This window comes from Oncorhynchus keta, chromosome 2, assembly GCF_023373465.1.
Source record: "Oncorhynchus keta strain PuntledgeMale-10-30-2019 chromosome 2, Oket_V2, whole genome shotgun sequence".
Taxonomy (NCBI): Eukaryota; Metazoa; Chordata; class Actinopteri; order Salmoniformes; family Salmonidae; genus Oncorhynchus; species Oncorhynchus keta.
This window is the reverse complement of record NC_068422.1, coordinates 11,933,868-11,957,029: the sequence shown is the minus strand read 5'-3', so window position 1 is coordinate 11,957,029 and position 23,162 is coordinate 11,933,868. Positions and strand designations below refer to the sequence as shown.

Genomic DNA, 23,162 nt, shown 5'->3' with positions numbered 1-23,162 from the left:
AAACCACATTAGTGTCCCCCTCCGTCCCTCCTCGACTTCCGCCGACATTCAGTTGCTTCAGCCTTACTACTCAAACGCGCCCAAAAACGTGGTTCTCTATTTGACAGAGTTGTACAGAATCTCGCGAGAGTTGACGTCTGCTAAAAATACTTGAGTGAACAACGATGTTTTTTTAACCACTGTTTCCTACCTCGAATGCATTAATCTGACGGGCATTTCACGAAGGATAAATAACGGTATTTCTATTGAAGGGAATATTGGCATATTATATGAAATTAGACAATTGCTCTCAAGATATGTATTTTCTGGAATTTGTTTGCAGCGAATAAATCTCAGATGGAGAAGAGAAAGGAACACAGGAAATAAGCGGTACAGTGTGCACGCTTGCAAGAATATATTTAATGTCCTAATAACGGCGAAATAGTCGCAAAACTTTTGAATTTTCCTTCCATTACTTTTTCAAATATATTTTTCCTCCTACACCATAAGCTACCAGGTTGCAATACTGGGCGAATATGGGTGGAACAGCGGGCGTTCATAGCCAGGGCCATGGTCGATATTTATAAGTCAATGGGAAGGCAGTTTGCAAAGGCAACTTTTCACATAACGGAAACGGCTTTGCATAACTCCTACACCAGGACTGCTGCGTACGCGCCGTAAAGATGAGAGGCTTTGCCCTTCTCCCCCAAGAGGACAACGACAATGCTTCCACAGGGCAAGACCAAAACATTGATATTGGACGTTGAAATCCATGCCTGAGTCTCTTCAGACCTATTTTCCTTTGTAGGGCGAGATAAAGGAGTCTTTCCTCATTGACTCAATGTAAAGGAGAAGAGAAGAGAGCATCCACGTCTGAGAAATGGATAAACTCACCGTCATATCAGGATGCCTCTTTCTAGCGGCAGATATCTTTGCCATCGCCAGTATTGCTAATCCAGACTGGATCAACACCGGAGATGCAACTGGTAAGTTAGGTGAGGGCATTTAACTTAATTCATATATTTCCACACGTTATCTGTCTAGTGTCTATCATCTGGCTGTAGGCTGCTACAGCTGGCTGTCACCCTGTGTGGCCCCGAAGGGGCTTTGTTGACAATGATCAATAATGTGCATTATAAACCGGGTGGTTCATCACAGAATGCTGATTGACTGACAGCTGTGGTATATCAGACCGCATACCACGGGTATGACAAAACATTTATTTTTACTGCTGTAATTACATTGGCAACCAGTTTATAATAGCAATAAGGTACCTTGGAGGTTTGTGTTAAATGGCAAACATACCATGGATAAGGCCTGTATCCAGGCACTCTGCAATGCGTAGCCATAGTATATTGGCCATATACCACACCCCCCCCAGGCCTTATTGCTTAATCAACCTCTTTGACACACTATTCTTCTAGGATTTCAGTTCACGTAACCCAACGTTTTTGAATCATTCTCTTTCCACTCTACTGCATCAGCCACACAACACCACCACCCTCTTCCAAATATAACACTTTGGCATTCTGGTGACCTTTCTCTTGAGCTTCAGAATCTTATAATGTGGCATCATCAAAGAACTTCTACATGATCTGTTACACTTTATACAAGCAGTCCTGCCCTCTTTCTCCCCACATCCACCCCATCCCTCCAAAATACAGTGAGCTACTTTGGCATTCTCTCTCGCTCTCGTCCTCTCGGGGCTTGGCCTCTTGGGGCTTGTCCTCAAACCACCAATCATCATCCTCCACAGCTGGTGATAATTGAACTGCCCTCTACTGTTTCACCCCAACATCCCCTGATACCCCATGTCCCTTCAAGGCATATAAGCTACCCTGTACCAGCTACAAACTCACCTCCCTGATACCCCATGTCCCTTCAAGGCATATAAGCTACCCTGTACCAGCTACAAACTCACCTCCCTGATACCCCATGTCCCTTCAAGGCATATAAACTACCCTGTACCAGCTACAAACTCACCTCCCTGATACCCCATGTCCCTTCAAGGCATATAAGCTACCCTGTACCAGCTACAAACTCACCTCCCTGATACCCCATGTCCCTTCAAGGCATATAAGCTACCCTGTACTAGCTATCAAACTCACCTCCCTGATACCCCATGTCCCTTCAAGGCATATAAGCTACCCTGTACTAGCTACAAACTCACCTCCCTGATACCCCATGTCCCTTCAAGGCATATAAGCTACCCTGTACCAGCTACAAACTCACCTCCCTGATACCCCATGTCCCTTCAAGGCATATAAACTACCCTGTACCAGCTACAAACTCACCTCCCTGATACCCCATGTCCCTTCAAGGCATATAAGCTACCCTGTACTAGCTACAAACTCACCTCCCTGATACCCCATGTCCCTTCAAGGCATATAAGCTACCCTGTACTAGCTATCAATTCACCTCCCTGATACCCCATGTCCCTTCAAGGCATATAAGCTACCCTGTACCAGCTACAAACTCACCTCCCTGATACCCCATGTCCCTTCAAGGCATATAAGCTACCCTGTACTAGCTATCAATTCACCTCCCGAGTGGTGCAGTGGTCAAAGAGCAGGGTGACTGTTGACAAATAGTGTGTCAGACTCAGTGGTGAAGTGAGGGCCACATTTCCGGCTATGCGCTTGGAGGTCTGTTCAGCTTTGCACTCACTCTCTGTATGTTTTATGCATCTGACACAGACATACTGGGGCATTTGTATTTAATCTACAGTATCCAGCCTGAGGACATGGTCAAATTAAGTGCAACAGTAAAGGCTACGACTAAACGATAGGTCACTTAGAATGAGCTAATGCCTTTTAGATACATCTGTAGCCAGCAGATTGTAGTTCCATGCTGTGGCCTACTGCATAAACAACCGGGATAGGTGACATTTTCCCCTTGTAATTGTGAGGTAGGTGCCAGGATGGAAAAGCTAATTTATGAGTCCTATGTTTAGATTTTAATGGTCTCATTTGTGATCATTCTTTTCTTTTTTTATACAAAGAATGAAAACATAGGAGAGACCAAACCAGACATGACATCCCACAAGTCCTCTCTAGCCCCTGGCCACCAACATCACAGACTAACCCCTGGCCACCAACGTCACACTCTAACCCCTGGCCACCAACGTCACACACTAACCCCTGGCCACCAACGTCACACACTAACCCCTGGCCAACAACGTCACACACTAACCCCTGGCCACCAACGTCACACGCTAACCCCTGGCCACCAACGTCACACGCTAACCCCTGGCCACCAACGTCACACGCTAACCCCTGGCCACCAACGTCACACGCTAACCCCTGGCCACCAACGTCACACGCTAACCCCTGGCCACCAACGTCACACACTAACCCCTGGCCACCAACGTCACACACTAACCCCTGGCCAACAACGTCACACACTAACCCCTGGCCAACAACGTCACACACTAACCCCTGGCCACCAACGTCACACACTAACCCCTGGCCACCAACGTCACACACTAACCCCTGGCCAACAACGTCACACACTAACCCCTGGCCAACAACGTCACACACTAACCCCTGGCCACCAACGTCACACACTAACCCCTGGCCACCAACGTCACACACTAACCCCTGGCCACCAACGTCACACACTAACCCCTGGCCACCAACGTCACACACTAACCCCTGGCCACCAACGTCACACACTAACCCCTGGCCACCAACATCACAGACTAACCCCTGACCACCATCATCACACACTAACCCCTGGCCACCAACGTCACACGCTAACCCCTGGCCACCAACGTCACACGCTAACCCCTGGCCACCAACGTCACACGCTAACCCCTGGCCACCAACGTCACACGCTAACCCCTGGCCACCAACGTCACACGCTAACCCCTGGCCACCAACGTCACACGCTAACCCCTGGCCACCAACGTCACACGCTAACCCCTGGCCACCAACGTCACACACTAACCCCTGGCCACCAACGTCACACACTAACCCCTGGCCACCAACGTCACACACTAACCCCTGGCCAACAATGTCACTTAATAAATCTAAGGTGACATGATTCTAATCATGTTATAACTCTTATTATATGCTCAGCACTTTGAGAATGAATGGGAACCTGAAAATGTACATATTAATGACAATTTATAGCCTCCATTACACTGTTACAGCACAGTCCAGGAGCGTTCAGGTAGAACATACCTCCATTACACTGTTACAGCACAGTCCAGGAGCGTTCAGGTAGAACATACCTCCATTACACTGTTACAGCACAGTCCAGGAGCGTTCAGGTAGAACATACCTCCATTACACTGTTACAGCACAGTCCAGGAGCGTTCAGGTAGAACATACCTCCATTACACTGTTACAGCACAGTCCAGGAGCGTTCAGGTAGAACATACCTCCATTACACTGTTACAGCACAGTCCAGGAGCGTTCAGGTAGAACATACCTCCATTACACTGTTACAGCACAGTCCAGGAGCGTTCAGGTAGAACATACCTCCATTACACTGTTACAGCACAGTCCAGGAGCGTTCAGGTAGAACATACCTCCATTACACTGTTACAGCACAGTCCAGGAGCGTTCAGGTAGAACATACCTCCATTACACTGTTACAGCACAGTCCAGGAGCGTTCAGGTAGAACATACCTCCATTACACTGTTACAGCACAGTCCAGGAGCGTTCAGGTAGAACATACCTCCATTACACTGTTACAGCACAGTCCAGGAGCGTTCAGGTAGAACATACCTCCATTACACTGTTACAGCACAGTCCAGGAGCGTTCAGGTAGAACATACCTCCATTACACTGTTACAGCACAGTCCAGGAGCGTTCAGGTAGAACATACCTCCATTACACTGTTACAGCACAGTCCAGGAGCGTTCAGGTAGAACATACCTCCATTACACTGTTACAGCACAGTCCAGGAGCGTTCAGGTAGAACATACCTCCATTACACTGTTACAGCACAGTCCAGGAGCGTTCAGGTAGAACATACCTCCATTACACTGTTACAGCACAGTCCAGGAGCGTTCAGGTAGAACATACCTCCATTACACTGTTACAGCACAGTCCAGGAGCGTTCAGGTAGAACATACCTCCATTACACTGTTACAGCACAGTCCAGGAGCGTTCAGGTAGAACATACCTCCATTACACTGTTACAGCACAGTCCAGGAGCGTTCAGGTAGAACATACCTCCATTACACTGTTACAGCACAGTCCAGGAGCGTTCAGGTAGAACATACCTCCATTACACTGTTACAGCACAGTCCAGGAGCGTTCAGGTAGAACATACCTCCATTACACTGTTACAGCACAGTCCAGGAGCGTTCAGGTAGAACATACCTCCATTACACTGTTACAGCACAGTCCAGGAGCGTTCAGGTAGAACATACCTCCATTACACTGTTACAGCACAGTCCAGGAGCGTTCAGGTAGAACATACCTCCATTACACTGTTACAGCACAGTCCAGGAGCGTTCAGGTAGAACATACCTCCATTACACTGTTACAGCACAGTCCAGGAGCGTTCAGGTAGAACATACCTCCATTACACTGTTACAGCACAGTCCAGGAGCGTTCAGGTAGAACATACCTCCATTACACTGTTACAGCACAGTCCAGGAGCGTTCAGGTAGAACATACCTCCATTACACTGTTACAGCACAGTCCAGGAGCGTTCAGGTAGAACATACCTCCATTACACTGTTACAGCACAGTCCAGGAGCGTTCAGGTAGAACATACCTCCATTACACTGTTACAGCACAGTCCAGGAGCGTTCAGGTAGAACATACCTCCATTACACTGTTACAGCACAGTCCAGGAGCGTTCAGGTAGAACATACCTCCATTACACTGTTACAGCACAGTCCAGGAGCGTTCAGGTAGAACATACCTCCATTACACTGTTACAGCACAGTCCAGGAGCGTTCAGGTAGAACATACCTCCATTACACTGTTACAGCACAGTCCAGGAGCGTTCAGGTAGAACATACCTCCATTACACTGTTACAGCACAGTCCAGGAGCGTTCAGGTAGAACATACCTCCATTACACTGTTACAGCACAGTCCAGGAGCGTTCAGGTAGAACATACCTCCATTACACTGTTACAGCACAGTCCAGGAGCGTTCAGGTAGAACATACCTCCATTACACTGTTACAGCACAGTCCAGGAGCGTTCAGGTAGAACATACCTCCATTACACTGTTACAGCACAGTCCAGGAGCGTTCAGGTAGAACATACCTCCATTACACTGTTACAGCACAGTCCAGGAGCGTTCAGGTAGAACATACCTCCATTACACTGTTACAGCACAGTCCAGGAGCGTTCAGGTAGAACATACCTCCATTACACTGTTACAGCACAGTCCAGGAGCGTTCAGGTAGAACATACCTCCATTACACTGTTACAGCACAGTCCAGGAGCGTTCAGGTAGAACATACCTCCATTACACTGTTACAGCACAGTCCAGGAGCGTTCAGGTAGAACATACCTCCATTACACTGTTACAGCACAGTCCAGGAGCGTTCAGGTAGAACATACCTCCATTACACTGTTACAGCACAGTCCAGGAGCGTTCAGGTAGAACATACCTCCATTACACTGTTACAGCACAGTCCAGGAGCGTTCAGGTAGAACATACCTCCATTACACTGTTACAGCACAGTCCAGGAGCGTTCAGGTAGAACATACCTCCATTACACTGTTACAGCACAGTCCAGGAGCGTTCAGGTAGAACATACCTCCATTACACTGTTACAGCACAGTCCAGGAGCGTTCAGGTAGAACATACCTCCATTACACTGTTACAGCACAGTCCAGGAGCGTTCAGGTAGAACATACCTCCATTACACTGTTACAGCACAGTCCAGGAGCGTTCAGGTAGAACATACCTCCATTACACTGTTACAGCACAGTCCAGGAGCGTTCAGGTAGAACATACCTCCATTACACTGTTACAGCACAGTCCAGGAGCGTTCAGGTAGAACATACCTCCATTACACTGTTACAGCACAGTCCAGGAGCGTTCAGGTAGAACATACCTCCATTACACTGTTACAGCACAGTCCAGGAGCGTTCAGGCAGAACATACCTCCATTACACTGTTACAGCACAGTCCAGGAGCGTTCGGGTAAAACATACCTCCATTACACTGTTACAGCACAGTCCAGGAGCGTTCGGGTAGAACATACCTCCATTACACTGTTACAGCACAGTCCAGGAGCGTTCGGGTAGAACATACCTCCATTACACTGTTACAGCACAGTCCAGGAGCGTTCGGGTAGAACATACCTCCATTACACTGTTACAGCACAGTCCAGGAGCGTTCGGGTAGAACATACCTCCATTACACTGTTACAGCACAGTCCAGGAGCGTTCAGGTAGAACATACCTCCATTACACTGTTACAGCACAGTCCAGGAGCGTTCAGGTAGAACATACCTCCATTACACTGTTACAGCACAGTCCAGGAGCGTTCAGGTAGAACATACCTCCATTACACTGTTACAGCACAGTCCAGGAGCGTTCAGGTAGAACATACCTCCATTACACTGTTACAGCACAGTCCAGGAGCGTTCAGGTAGAACATACCTCCATTACACTGTTACAGCACAGTCCAGGAGCGTTCAGGTAGAACATACCTCCATTACACTGTTACAGCACAGTCCAGGAGCGTTCAGGTAGAACATACCTCCATTACACTGTTACAGCACAGTCCAGGAGCGTTCAGGTAGAACATACCTCCATTACACTGTTACAGCACAGTCCAGGAGCGTTCAGGTAGAACATACCTCCATTACACTGTTACAGCACAGTCCAGGAGCGTTCAGGTAGAACATACCTCCATTACACTGTTACAGCACAGTCCAGGAGCGTTCAGGTAGAACATACCTCCATTACACTGTTACAGCACAGTCCAGGAGCGTTCAGGTAGAACATACCTCCATTACACTGTTACAGCACAGTCCAGGAGCGTTCAGGTAGAACATACCTCCATTACACTGTTACAGCACAGTCCAGGAGCGTTCAGGTAGAACATACCTCCATTACACTGTTACAGCACAGTCCAGGAGCGTTCAGGTAGAACATACCTCCATTACACTGTTACAGCACAGTCCAGGAGCGTTCAGGTAGAACATACCTCCATTACACTGTTACAGCACAGTCCAGGAGCGTTCAGGTAGAACATACCTCCATTACACTGTTACAGCACAGTCCAGGAGCGTTCAGGTAGAACATACCTCCATTACACTGTTACAGCACAGTCCAGGAGCGTTCAGGTAGAACATACCTCCATTACACTGTTACAGCACAGTCCAGGAGCGTTCAGGTAGAACATACCTCCATTACACTGTTACAGCACAGTCCAGGAGCGTTCAGGTAGAACATACCTCCATTACACTGTTACAGCACAGTCCAGCAGCGTTCAGGTAGAACATACCTCCATTACACTGTTACAGCACAGTCCAGGAGCGTTCGCGTAGAACATACATCCATTACACTGTTACAGCACAGTCCAGGAGCGTTCGGGTAGAACATACCTCCATTACACTGTTACAGCACAGTCCAGGAGCGTTCGGGTAGAACATACCTCCATTACACTGTTACAGCACAGTCCAGGAGCGTTCGGGTAGAACATACCTCCATTACACTGTTACAGCACAGTCCAGGAGCGTTCGGGTAGAACATACCTCCATTACACTGTTACAGCACAGTCCAGGAGCGTTCGGGTAGAACATACCTCCATTACACTGTTACAGCACAGTCCAGGAGCGTTCGGGTAGAACATACCTCCATTACACTGTTACAGCACAGTCCAGGAGCGTTCGGGTAGAACATACCTCCATTACACTGTTACAGCACAGTCCAGGAGCGTTCGGGTAGAACATACCTCCATTACACTGTTACAGCACAGTCCAGGAGCGTTCGGGTAGAACATACCTCCATTACACTGTTACAGCACAGTCCAGGAGCGTTCAGGTAGAACATATCATACAAAGAAGGAACAGAAACAGGCTTGAGGTCCACCCATATTGTGTTTTCAGTCATTACTAGCCAGACTTCCCTTGTGAGACTTCCCCTCATCCCATACAGAGAAGGTATGAAATCAAGCAGGGTTAAAAGCCTTTTGTTCCAGCCTAATAGTAATTACCAGGTGGAGAGAAGCATTGCTTGTAAATGGTAATGTGTGGAGTCTTTCCTGATGAGGTCTGCTGGGAGGGAGAATTCTTTCAGATGAAGCACTCACAGCTTAATTATCAAGGAAATTGTCTTGACTGGAAGGCCCTGTTTGTGTATCTGAAGTCCAACATATTGTTTTGTCCAAGTGAAATACATAAATGCTTAGACCTACACTCTTAGAATAAAGGTTTCCAAAAATATTATTCGGCCGTCCCGATAGGAGAACCCCTTTTGGTTCCAGGGAGAAACCTTTTGGGTTCTGTGTATAACCCTCTATGAAAAGGGTTCCACATAGAACTCAAAAGGTTTCTACCTGGAACCAAAAATGGGTTCTTCAAACGGTTGTCCTATGGGGACAACTGAAGAACCATTTTAGGTTCTAGAACGGCACCTTTTTTTCCTACAAGTGTAGTTATTCCTGCAAATGAAGTTAACTTGCAGGTCTAACTTATGCTCTTTCTTATGGTATCAGTATTTTGGCAGCACCAGATGATGCTTATTGCTTACAGATAAACAGATGTTGACAATGACTCCATCAGATTGGCAGATGTTGTTATAAACACAAATGTCTCTTTCACCACCTCAAGTTTAGCCTGGAAAGGAATCATTATGGTTTATTTGTTTACAGCAAACCTCTCTTGTAGTTATCCAGGATGTGAAGCTTTATAAAAGTTTATAGAGGTGTGTGTGTCTTAGACAAGCTAATTTCCTGCTTGTTACGCAGGTATTCTGTAGTCGGAAACAGCAGGGGACTGACTGGGGCTGCATGGGGAAGTGTTTACTAACTACAGACATTGGCATACACACACACACACACACACACACACACACACACACACACACACACACACACACACACACACACACACACACACACACACACACACACACACACACACACACACACACACACACACACACACACACACACACACACACACACACACACACACACACACACACACACACACACACACACACACACACACACACACACACACACACTCTCTGTCTTGACGCCCTGGCTATTAGACAAGCTTGATGTCTGATGTGTTACACACTTAAAACAGCTGCTGAACAGTCCCACGAATTAGAAATGTCCCCCAAGAGTCCCATTGAACAAAAAGTACAATTTACACCAATGACAAGTTATGGACTGGGTGTGTAAGCTTGCTTAATAAGAGAGGGAAATATTGTGTTATGATAGGATATACTATGTCACTCTTTTTAACGTTTTATCAGTATTTTTGATTCTTTGACAGTGGCATATGTGACATATTCTTCTGAGGCAGGACCTTTTCATAAAGGATATGAAGTGGTTGGGATGTGAAGTCCTGGTAGCTTATGCCTATTTCTGTTGTGCTCTTCACTTAGATAAAATAATGTATAACGAATGAACAGGATATCCTGTGTAGAAAATGGAGGGGCTCAGAGATCATGGAATCAACATAGTATGCATGCAGTATGTTACACTTCAGTGTGCTCTCTCGCTGCAGACTCATACAACCATTCATAGGTATGCTACCTCATAGTTGACACATCTATCCTACTGTATATCTATCTAAACTGTTGAAGGGGTATAACCTCAAAATAATCAGCTGAAGTAAGTAAACCCTGTTGAAGGGATGTTTTCCACTGAGATCTGTCTGGTACTATAATATGATATGTATCAGAGTTGGTAGCATAACTTTCTACCATTAATTTGTGATTCTGGTAATTGGGAAGCAAATTTGATCACTATAATGGATGAGGAAACAGGACACAGCAGTTTGGTTTTGTTATGAGTATTATATTAGGGTGCCATGTCAATAGCCACGACATAACAGCTTTGATCAGCATTAGATCCACATACAGTAGGTCTATATGTGGCTTCAAATCAAAGGAATCCTGAGTGGCGCATCGGTCTAAGTCAGTGCTAGAGGCGTACCTACAGACCTGGGTGTGATCCCGGGCAAGATCACAACCGGCCATGATCGGGGGTTCCATAGGGCAGCGCACAATTGGCCCAGCGTTATCCGGGTTAGGGGAGGGCCATCATTGTAAATAAGAATTTGTTCTTAGCTGACTTGCCTAGTTAAATAAAGGATAAATAAAGGGGGCTGGTGGCACCTTAGTTGGGGAGGACAGGCTCATAGTAATGGTTGAGGCAACAGGGATCTGGATCCGGGAAGGGGTTGAATGTCTTGCTGCAAACAAGAAGCTTAATCTTGACATGTAGCCACTGAGCGAGCAAGTTGGCAAACCACATTCATAGCTGGATATAATTTATTTGACTGATCTTACATTTCTTATAGTTATACTTAACTTATAGTTATGAGCAGTGTGATAGCCCGCAGCCCCTGCAAGTCGGTGGTGCCCCCAACCCTAAAAAATTAAAACAGTAAAAATCATAACATCGGTATTTTGAAATACCCAGTATACAGTATATCTCACAAGCCTTGCCCACTGTTCGTCTCTCCTCTCTGTCTCCAGCCTCTGGAAGACACAACGTGCTGGCTCAGGGATAACTCCTCATCTCCTGAGAGAGAAATGGAAGAAAGGGGTCGGAGGATTTAATTTCACATTTCTCTCATTCAAATCTATACCGTTGAATTGTCCTTTGTAGCTGGATGGATGAGGGGGTTGAGTGTATCTGAGTTGGCACGTTCTGTGTTGGGTTAGGGAGGGTGGGGTTCATATATGCTCTTATTGTTGTTGGAAGAGTTATGTGTTCAGCAGGCCTAGCTTGCTGACTTAATTGGACCCAGCAGGCTTTGGGGCAGGAGAGGGGAGGTTCTTTGACAGTGAGTGACTTTCTGATGTGAATTCTTATCTTCTCCCTCTCTCCTTTATCTCATCTCTCTCTGTGGTTTCAGAGGCTCTGGGTCCCCCCTCTGCTTTCGTTATCCTTCCATCCCTCTTTCTCTCTCCCCCTCTTCCCTCCAGCTCTCTTCCTCTCTCTGGTGTCAGGGGCTCTGTTCCTGAGCCATCCAAGTCTTACGTCATTGATTGATTCCTCAGGGACCCCTGCCATTGGTCCAGGGCCTAAGAGTCCCACTCTTCAGCCTTGTTACCATACCAACCTTCCTTGAGCTCTACTTTGTGTGGTCACAGGGCACTGGAAGTGGAATCCAGTGTCACCAGGGAGGTCATTAGTCCAGATGTGATGTAATGCAGTGATGCCTCATACAGATCTTAGCTTTTCTAATGGTGATACCGTCACAAGTTGGGGGATATTTTAGAACTGATGCAATCTACTGCTCTGGGTTAAGTTTCTTCTAATAAAACAAGGTGTACAGAAAATGAAAAGATTCTGCTGAAAAGTGACACATGTTGTTGTGGTGTGTGAGAGCACAGTTGACCTGAACAGTGAGAGTATGCTCTGTGTGATGAAAGATATTCTTCCTCCGTGGGTGTATGTGATCAAGCACTCTGTCTGTAGCAGTGCAGGCTGCTGAGGGGAGAACGGCTCATAATGATGGCAGGAACGGAGCGAAAGGAATGGCATCAAACACATGGAAACCATGTGTTTAATGTATTTGATAATATTCTACCTATTCCACTCCAACCATCCCCAATTAAGGTGCCACCAACTTCCTGTGTTCTGTAGATGCTCTGACAGTGGGACTGCTGCTGTGTGGGATCTAACCCTGACTGATCTATCTCTTCTCTCTCCTTCTCCTGTCTCTCTAGGTTCCCTGACGGTAGGCCTGGTGCGGCAGTGCCAGACCATCCACGGTCGTGAATGGACCTGTATCCCCCCGCGGCTGCCCCCTGAGTGGGTCACCACCCTCTTCTTCATTATCCTGGGCATCATCTCCCTCACGGTGACCTGCGGCCTGTTGGTGGCATCACACTGGCACCGCGAGGCCACTCGTTACGCCCGCTGGATCGCCTTCACTGGGAGTACGTTTCATTTGGACTTATGTAACGGTTATTTAACCAGACAGGCCAATGGGGAACCAGTTCTCGTTTACAGTGACGGCCTGGACAAGAGACCAAGACTGCAATACGATAAATACAGAAACATGGCCAACACTGTCACCATTTAAGTCATGACTGGGGCCAGACAGACTCCTGTTAATCCCCTATTCTGGCTAAAGTAGTACAGTAGACTAGGGAATAGGCTGTGATTTGAGGGAAAGCCATTAGTTACAGCGTTGAAGCACCTTGAAATTCTTGTTATGTCACTAATGGATGTTAGCAAATTGATTTGAGTAAGCCGAGATGAATGTCACTTTGGTTTCATTTTAGTAAAAGCTTTTGTGTGGTAACTGTGTGGGCGGCAGGTAGCCTAGCGGTTAAGAGTGTTGGCCAGTAACGGAAACGTCGCTTGTTTCACATCTCCATGCCGAATAGGTGAAAAATCTGTTGATGTGCCATTGAGCAAGGCACTTAACCCTAATTGCTCCTGTAAGTCACTCTGGATAAGAGCGTCTGCTAAATGGCCTAAATGTTCAAATGGAACTGTGCTGAGTGGCTCCTTGAACACCTAGAGTAAATGGGGTTGCTATGAGTGGAGCTAAAACCAGGAGGAGGGATTTTTAGTGGTCCAAGGGATATGACGGAATAACATTCCTTTGTTATTATTATAATTCCAGAGGTCATTTTATCCTAATCATTATTGGGCTAGAATTACCTATTGAGGTATAATAATACCCAAGTAATGACAATTTAATATGACAATGTAAATTGATTTATTTTCAGCTCTGTCAGGTTTCCACGACGATGAAAACGCAAATATAGAATTTAGCCTGAGATCATGTTGCTGCCTACTCTTTAAATGTTGTAAGATATATTGCTCCCTAAATATGTTGTACTGTGAATAGTGTTTTTAAGAAGACTGTTTCTAAACTTTGTTTCCTCTCTCCTCCATAGTGATCCTGCTCTGTATGGCAGCTCTTATATTTCCTATAGGATTTTACATCGATGAGGTCGGGGGACAACCTTATAAACTACCCAACAACACAGTGGTGGGGTCCTCATATGTACTCTTTGTCCTGTCTATATTTTTCACTATAGTGGGACTACTGTTTGCAGGGAAGGTCTGCTTGCCTGGGTGACATATCGGGCACTTTGGTTTTTCTAAACATTCTTGCGCTTAGAGAAATGCCTTTGTAGAAGCATTTGCTAGGCCTGACATTTGAAATTGCCCAGCTGGAAGGGAAGAAGACGAACTGTGAGAACCACTCTTTCTCTCTGACGTACCTTTGGATGACAGGAATCTACGGCACCTAGCTCTGGGTCAATAGGACAGGTAGTAGGCACTAGTCTGTCTGTGTTCATAGATCTTGGAGGAATGGACACCTATCCAGCCCCCTCACAGATCAGTGAACACAGAAGTGTCCTTCCACAAATAGAGTGCCTTTCTGGGTAGTGTAACTTTCTTATTTCACCAAATTTGAACATTCTGTCAAAGAGCACATGTTAACTTCATAACAAATATGATTTCCCCATCTCCTCCTTTTGATATTTTATTTTTATTTCAGGAATAGTTTAACCATATTAAAACGAGAGTTCAGTTCACATAACTGGTTGACATGAGAGACAAATGTAAATGTAAATGAATCACTAATCACATGAGATCAATAATAATTTCCAGAGATTATGTTGTCAAGGCAACAAATTATATTACAATGATGGTGAAAACTTTGGGAAATTTGAAGGTTAAGTCGGTTAAAATCTTCAAGTCGGACAAACATGACGTGGGACATGCCAAAATTGGCATTTTCAGAGAAAACGACAAATGTATTTTAATGTAAAACACACTACTTTTGGATTTTTTAAATGTTTAGTTAGAGTGTAGATTTGTGATCCAATTGTTAAATTGAGTGTTTTATCAAAATGTGCACACAATGTCACCAGGACATAAAAGGCACTTTCTTCATGGATCGACCCAGAAGGGGGAGTGGCTAGAGCCTTAAACTGACATGAATCATCAGGACAGGGAAGACTGTCACCCATGGCCATGACAACAGAAAGTCAAGTCACTCCGCCCCATAAGAAGCACAGTGGTAGAAAGGCTGAAGCCGGCAATAAGAATGATGAAGCCATCATTTTGTAGATTATGCATATATGGTTGGAAGTTGAGTTAGACCTCAGAGCTATTGTCTTGGGTCCTATGAGTGGAGCTGGCCTCTAGATTCATGATGAAACTATGAAAAGCAGGAAGTCTGTTGGATCACATGATGATGGAAAACAATTAGAACTAATTCAATACAATTGTAAAGTATTTCATGAAAGAGTAAAAGTATTTATTTGTTTTCATGAATGCATTATTTTCCCAAGATGGAGCATTTATAGTACTTTTTTATGGTCAATGCACTGTATCATGGAATTCCTACATGTCTGTTTTCTTCGCTTTTACGTCTGTCAATTTGTTCTCATGACTGGCTGACTTGCTCATGTAGGCTACATAGACAGCATGGCTGTTGTTTGAGGAAGCACTGTGATATACATGAACTACTCTGGAAAACCATCTCATTAAAAGTTACACAACATGACAAATGATCCAATCTATTAATTTAGACTGGGGAGAACATTCTGTATCATATAAGCAACTACAGAGAACAAAAATCTAAACGCAACAATATCATGCAGCACCACTCATCTCCTTTGCATAGAGTTGATCAGGCTGTTGATTGTGGGCTGTGGAATGTTGTCCCACTCCTCTTCAATGGAAGCTGAAGTTGGCAGGAACTGGAACGCGCTGTCGTACATGCCGATCCAGAGCATCCCACACATGCTCAATGGGTGACATGTCTGGTGAGTCTGCAGGCCATGGAAGAACTGGGACATTTTCAGCTTCCAGGAATTGTGTACAGATCCTTGCGACATGGAGCCGTGCGTTACCATGCTGTAACAACCAGGGAGCAGGTTTTGAACCCTCAACATTCTAGCCGAAGTTCAGCATGCTATCGACCTTGCCCAAATGTATTAATTGGGGTTGGGGCCGATTGTGACGAAAAACACTTTATCAATTGGAATCTTTAACATGTGGAAAGGGGAAAAAGTATTATTATTTGTTTTTCACAAGCGTAGCAGGATGGGCTCTTAGCTGAACAATAGACTATTCAACCTTTACTAAAGAATTGTCTGATAGCCGAGCTAGGTGTGAACCTCCCCAACGTGCAACAAATCATTTGTATCTATCTTTCCACATCTACCTACACACGGTTAATGTTATAAAAATATATATCTATATTTATATATTGGTCATGGCTCCCGAGTGGCGCAGCGGTCTAAGGCACTGCATCTCGGTGCAAGAGGCTTTACTACAGTCCCTGGTTTGAATTCAGGCTGTATCAGTGCCATAGGGCTGTGCACAGTTGACCCAGCATCATCCGGGTTTGGCCGGGGTAGGCCTTCATTGTAAATAAGAATTTGTTCTTACCTGACTTGCCAAGTCAAAGGTTAAATTTAAAAGACAACTGGCGGCAACCACAGCTAAATAGCCCAGTACTGTACTGCCGACCGTCAAGTTGCACATCACCATATTTTCCATTCCATCCTAATGGAAACCCAGAGGGTTTTTCTTGGAATAGAACAAACATAATATTGATCAAATGAATTAAGCAAGTACCAGTCAAATTTTGGACGCACCTACTCATTCCAGGATTTTTATTTTTTATTTTTACTACTTCTACATTGTAGAATAATAGTGAAAACATCACAACTATGAAATAACACAGGCCTCCCGCGTGCCCTGCATTCTGTAGTACAGACATGGCCTGCTCTCCGTTATGTAAGGAATTAGGCACTTTCCCATGTCTACTACAGTATAGATTGTAGCCTGCACAGTAGCCTAATAAACAAATAAACACATTTCATTAATAAAATAATGATAAAAAATACTCTTTCAAAATGCAGATGTAGATTTAGTTATGGACTCATAACGAATTACTGTGGGAATAAATATCACTGATTTATAGAAATATTGGAACAAAGTTGTCTAATGAGGGCAAACCATTTAGAATCCTCCAATCCTGTAGCCTACTCCCGACCGTCACGTTGTACAGCGTCATATTTTCCATTCCATCCTAATGGAAACTCTGGGGGTTTAGTTTTTTGTTTATCTCTGAATAGAGACACAATAATATTAATCAAATTAATTAAGCCAAATTTCTTAAAATCAATACTATATACTGTGTTATTACAAAAAAAAATGGTAAATTCTCTGGTAATGCCAATACGGAATACAATCAAATGCTTCTCAAAGATGCCCTCTGGTGGTCAAACTAGCAATTACTTGCAGTAACAGAAGAAATGGATGACAATGAAATTACTTGCCACAGTATGCTGTGGCAGCATGCAAGGTGTGCTGCAGTATGACGCAATTTTTAAATGAGGAACCACTGTATCTCTGCATTGAAATTGCCATCACCAGTAACCGAAAGGTTGCGTGATCGAATCCCTGAGCTGACCAGGTAAAAATCAGTCGTTCTGCCCCTGAATAAGGCAGTTAACCCACTGTTCCTAGGCCGTCATTGTAAACAATAATTTGTTCTTAACTGACTTGCCTAGTTAAAAAAAGTTGAAATAAAAAAATGCAATTGTGTTCGTTGTCGGTAGCTTATGCCTGCCCATATCATAACCCCACCGCCACCAAAGGGGACTCTGTTCACAACGTTGACATGCCCGGTACAGTTGAAATCCCATAACATTTTCACATGGAAATAACTTTTGATTTCTGTGCTGTAGCCTACAGTAGCCAGGCATACATTACATGACACTTTTAATAAAGCTTTTACATGATGACATTAATGAATGATTTATCTACTTGGTCTGTAACACCAGGGGTGTTACTGTAAATTGCATTGTATTGTGTTGTATGATGCAAGAAACCACTTTACAAAATAAAAGTCATTATTATTACCATATAAAAAAATAGACAATATAGGCTACCCCTCTGCCTATTGGCTTATTTGCACATTCAAGCTTGTCTCAAAATACAACACTGCCACTTTTAATTAAGACATAAACTTTTTACCGGACTGTCTTTTCAAAGCCCATTTGAAATGTAGCCTACACTTCTTTGTGCTCTTGTAGGAAGCAGTAACTCCCCATTGCTGACCTATACTTATCTAAAACTGGGCTAATAACTCGCTAACTAGCAAAGAAGATCAACAAATGTGCACAGGCTTGGCACTGATCTGAAAGAGGCATTCACTCGCGGGTGATTGAAAGACAACTAGTAAACTACCCCTGCCAGTAGAATTCTACTCCGTTGCGCTCTGGCTCTGCCTACAACAAAATCCCAGACTCAATCCTGAAAATTTAGATCTGTTTTGGTTTGTTGCATTGAAAAAGGATTGATATAATGTTGAATGATCACAGAAGAAACGTTGATCTATATAGTGCAAGTTAAAGGGGTGAACTCAGTGAAGTTCAATCTCTTGCATGGCATTTCTTCTGTACTGCAGTCCTGGAGGAGGTGCGTGGTCGCGCATACCTGCAGTTTAGAAGGAACATTGGTCATGATCCCGAACTGCAGCTTCCCTGAGATGGTTTCTGACAGTTTGTTCAGAAATTCTTTGTTTGTGCAAACCCACAGTTTCATCAGGTGTCATGCTCCCTCAAAACATGAGACATCTATGGCATTGTGTTGTGTTACAAAACTGCACACTTACAGAGTGGTCTTTTATTGTCCCCAGCACAAGGTGCACCTCTGTAATGATCATGCTGTTTAAAACTTCTTAGGGCTGCAATCCCATTAACGGGATGATATGACAACAGCCAGTGAAAGTGCAGGGCACCAAATTCAAAACAACAGAATCTCATAATTAAAATTCCTCAAACATACATGTATTTTATACCGTTTTAAAGGTAATCTTGTTGTTAATCCCACCACAGTGTCCGATTTCAAATAGGCTTTACAGCGAAAGCACCACAAAGAAAAACACAGACATTTTTCCAGCCAAAGAGAGTCTCAAAAAGCACAAATAGAGATAAAATTAATCACTAACCTTTGATGATCTTCATCAGATGACACTCATAGGACTTCATGTTACACAATACATGTATGTTTTGTTTGATAAAGTTCATATTTATCTAAAAAAATCAGAGTTTACATTGGCACGTTACATTCATGTAACGATTGTTGTCTTCCTCTTGTGAGGAGGAGTAGGAAATATCGGACCAATATGCAGCGTGGTAAGTGTTCGTCATATTTATTACACTGAACACAGGAAACAAACGAACAAGCGAATAAAGAAAAACCGAAACAGTCCCGAATGGTGAAAAACACTGAAACGGAAAATAACCACCCACAAACAAGAGTGGGAAAATAGGCTACTTAAGTATGGTTCTCAATCAGAGACAACGATTGACAGCTGCCTCTGGTTGGGAACCATACCAGGCCAAACACATAGAAATATAAACACAAGAACAAAACATAGAATGCCCACCCCAACTCACGCCCTGACCAACCTAAAATAGAAACATACAAAACGAACTAAGGTCAGGACGTGACAGTTCACTAGTTCCAAAAACATCCAGTGATTTTGCATAGCCACATAAATTCAACAGAAATACTCATCATAAATGTAGATGATAATAAAAGTTATACACATGGAATTATAGATTTACCTCTCCTTAATGCAACTGCTGTGTCAGATTTCAAAAATACTTTACGGAAAAAGAAAACCATGCAATAATCTGAGATGGCGCTCAGAAAAATAATAAAATTAGGCGCCATGTTGGAGTCAACAAAAACCAGAAATCACATTATAAATATTCCCTTACCTTTGATGATCTTCATCAGAATGCACCCCTAGGAATCACAGTTCCACAATAAATGCTTGATTTGTTCGATAATGTCCGTTATTTATGTCCAAGTAGCTACTTTTGTTAGGGCGTTAGGTACACATATCCAAATGCTTGTGCAGGTCGAGTGGGATGCGCGTGCAGGTCGATGTGGAATGCGCATGACCAGGAAATTGCTCTCTGCCAGTAACCTGACTTATTCAGCTCTTATTCAGTCCCACAACACAGTAGATGTCACGTTCTGACCTTAGTTCCTTTGATTTGTCTTTGTTTTAGTATGGTCAGGGCGTGAGTTGGGTGGGTTGTCTATGTTCCGTTTTCTATGTTGTGTTCGCGTTTGGCCTGTTATGGTTCTCAATCAGAGGCAGGTGTCGTTAGTTGTCTCTGATTGAGAATCATACTTAGGTAGCCTTTTCCCACTTGTGTTTCGTGGGTGTTTATTTTCTGTGTCTGTGTGTTCCACATGGAACTGTTTCGGTTGGTTATTTCACGTGTCGTTTATTATTTTGTTTCAGTGTTCGCTTGTTTTAATAAAGAGCATGAACACGTACCACGCTGCGCATTGGTCCTCCGATCCTTACTACTCCTCCTCATCGGAGGAGGAGGAAGATAACCGTTACAGTAGAAGCTTCATTCAAGTTTCTAAAGACGGTTGACATCTGGTGGAAGCCTAGGAAGTGCAACTTCATTCATATCCCACTGTGAATTCAATAGGGCCTGGGTTGAAAATTGACCAGCCTCAGATTTCTCACTTCCTGTTTGGATTTCTTCTCATGTTTTTGCCTGCCATATGAGTTCTGTTATACTCACAGACATCATTCAAACAGTTTTAGAAACACCAGAGTGTTTTCTATCCAATACTAATAATAATGTGCAAATGTTAGCAAGTGAGACTGAGGAGCAGGCCGTTTACTCTGTGCACCTCTGGGCACCTTTCATCCAAGCTACTCAATACTGCCCCTGCAGCCATAAGAAGTTTTCCGTTTATTGATATGCCACACTTGTCAGATAGATGGATTATCTTGGCAAAGGAGAAATGCACAAATCAGTGCCAACATGTTGTGTTTTATTACAAAGTAAAAAGTAGGCTATGCTCTGTTGTTTTGGATATTATTTACCAAAAAGGTGGCAAAAAACCCTGGACAACTTCACAGAACAAGCACAATAAATGTTACCATGGATACCAGAAAGAAAATTGGTTTGTTGTGTGTTTTTTACATTTTGGTACCACACAGCATGTTGAGCAGCAAATCACAGCTCACAGCCAGCAACTGGCAGGCAGGGACACAGTTGGGCTGCTGACAAGGTCACCTCTCTCTCCCACTGGCCCATTGTTGATAAAGGTCAAGCAGCAGTCAGCACCCCCCCACACACACACACACACACACACACACACACAACAACCACTGCGATTGCCAGTCCTGTGGAACAACCACTGCTATTGTCAGTCCTGTGGAACAACCACTGCTATTGTCAGCCCCGTGAAACAACCACTGTTATTGTCAGCCCTGTGAAACAACCACTGCTATTGTCATCCCTGTGAAACAACCACTGCTATTGTCATCCCTGTGGAACAACCACTGCTATTGTCATCCCTGTGGAACAACCACTGCCATTGTCATCCCTGTGGAACAACCACTGCTATTGTCATCCCTGTGGAACAACCACTGCTATTGTCAGCCCTGTGGAACAACCACTGCTATTGTCAGTCCTGTGGAACAACCACTGCTATTGACATCCCTGTGGAACAACCACTGCTATTGTCATCCCTGTGGAACAACCACTGCTATTGACATCCCTGTGGAACAACCACTGCTATTGTCATCCCTGTGGAACAACCACTGCCATTGTCATCCCTGTGGAACAACCACTGCCATTGTCATCCCTGTGGAACAACCACTGCCATTGTCATCCCTGTGGAACAACCACTGCCATTGCCATCCCTGTGGAACAACCACTGCCATTGTCATCCCTGTGGAACAACCACTGCCATTGTCATCCCTGTGGAACAACCACTGCTATTGTCATCCCTGTGGAACAACCACTGCTATTGTCATCCCTGTGGAACAACCACTGCTATTGTCATCCCTGTGGAACAACCACTGCCATTGTCATCCCTGTGGAACAACCACTGCCATTGTCATCCCTGTGGAACAACCACTGCTATTGTCATCCCTGTGGAACAACCACTGCCATTGTCATCCCTGTGGAACACTTAAAGCTTGTGTATATAGGCTGATGTGTCCTTGCCCAAGTTTCAATCTGATTGCTGTTTGTCAGCTATGCACCTTTTTTAAAGCAATTTTATTTCAGATTCCGCGGAGACCACATTCATGGTAAACGTGGCATGTCTGCTCAATGAGAAATTACCTTTTAAATGTCAAGTGTGCTATAACACAGATATACACTACCTTTCAAAAGTTTGGGGTCACTTAGAAATGTCCTTGTTTTCCATGAAAACATACATGAAATTAGTTGCAAAATGAATAGGAAATATATTCAAGACATTGACAAGGTTATAAATAATGATTTTTAATTGAAATAATAATTGTGTCCTTTGCCTTCGTCAAATAATTCTCAATTTGCAGCAATTACAGCCTTGCAGACCTTTGGCATTCCAGTTGTCAATTTGTTGAGATAATCTGAAGAGATTTCACTCCATGCTTCCCGAAGCACCTCCCACAAATTGGATTGGCTTGATGGGTACTTCTTACTTACCATACGGTCAAGCTGCTCCCACAACAGCTCAATAGGGTTGAGATCCGGTGACTGTGTGCTGGCCACTCCATTATAGACAGAATACCAGCTGACTGCTTCTTCCCTAAATAGTTATTGCATAGTTTGGAGCTGTGCTTTGGGTCATTGGCCTGTTGTAGGAGGAAATTGGCTCCAATTAAGTGCAGTCCACAAGGTATGGCATGGCGTTACAAAATGGAGTGATAGCATTCCTTCTTCAATATCCCTTTTACCCTGTACAAATCTCCCACTTTACCACCACCAAAGCACCCCCAGACCATCACATTTCCTCCACCATGCTTGACAGATGGTGTCAAGCACTCATCCAGCGTAATGTCATTTTTTCTGCGTCTCACAAATGTTCTTCTTTGTGATCCGAACTCCTCAAACTTAGATTCATCTGTCCATAACACTTTTTTCCAATCTTCCTCTGTCCAGTGTCTGTGTTCTTTTGCCCATCTTAATATTTTATTTTTATTCGCCAGTCTAGGATATGGCTTTTTCTTTGCAACTCTGCGTAGAAGGCCAAC

The 23,162-nt window shown here is 44.3% G+C and overlaps 1 protein-coding gene across 2 annotated transcripts; it reads left to right on the top strand.

Annotated features, from left to right (window-relative positions):
• Positions 1-116: 116 nt before the first annotated feature.
• On the top strand, positions 117-15,639 carry LOC118377720 (uncharacterized protein C16orf52 homolog B-like). Of its 2 annotated transcripts, none has more exons than XM_052471920.1 (3): positions 117-974; positions 12,826-13,038; positions 14,011-15,639. In XM_052471920.1, the coding sequence occupies exons 1-3, from the start codon at positions 860-862 to the stop codon at positions 14,193-14,195; spliced, it is 513 nt and encodes a 170-aa protein (XP_052327880.1). In that variant the 5' UTR covers positions 117-859; the 3' UTR covers positions 14,196-15,639. The 2 variants fall into 2 exon arrangements, with proteins under 2 accessions (XP_052327880.1, XP_052327882.1); XM_052471922.1 differs by having other exon boundaries at positions 120-965.
• Positions 15,640-23,162: the final 7,523 nt, after the last annotated feature.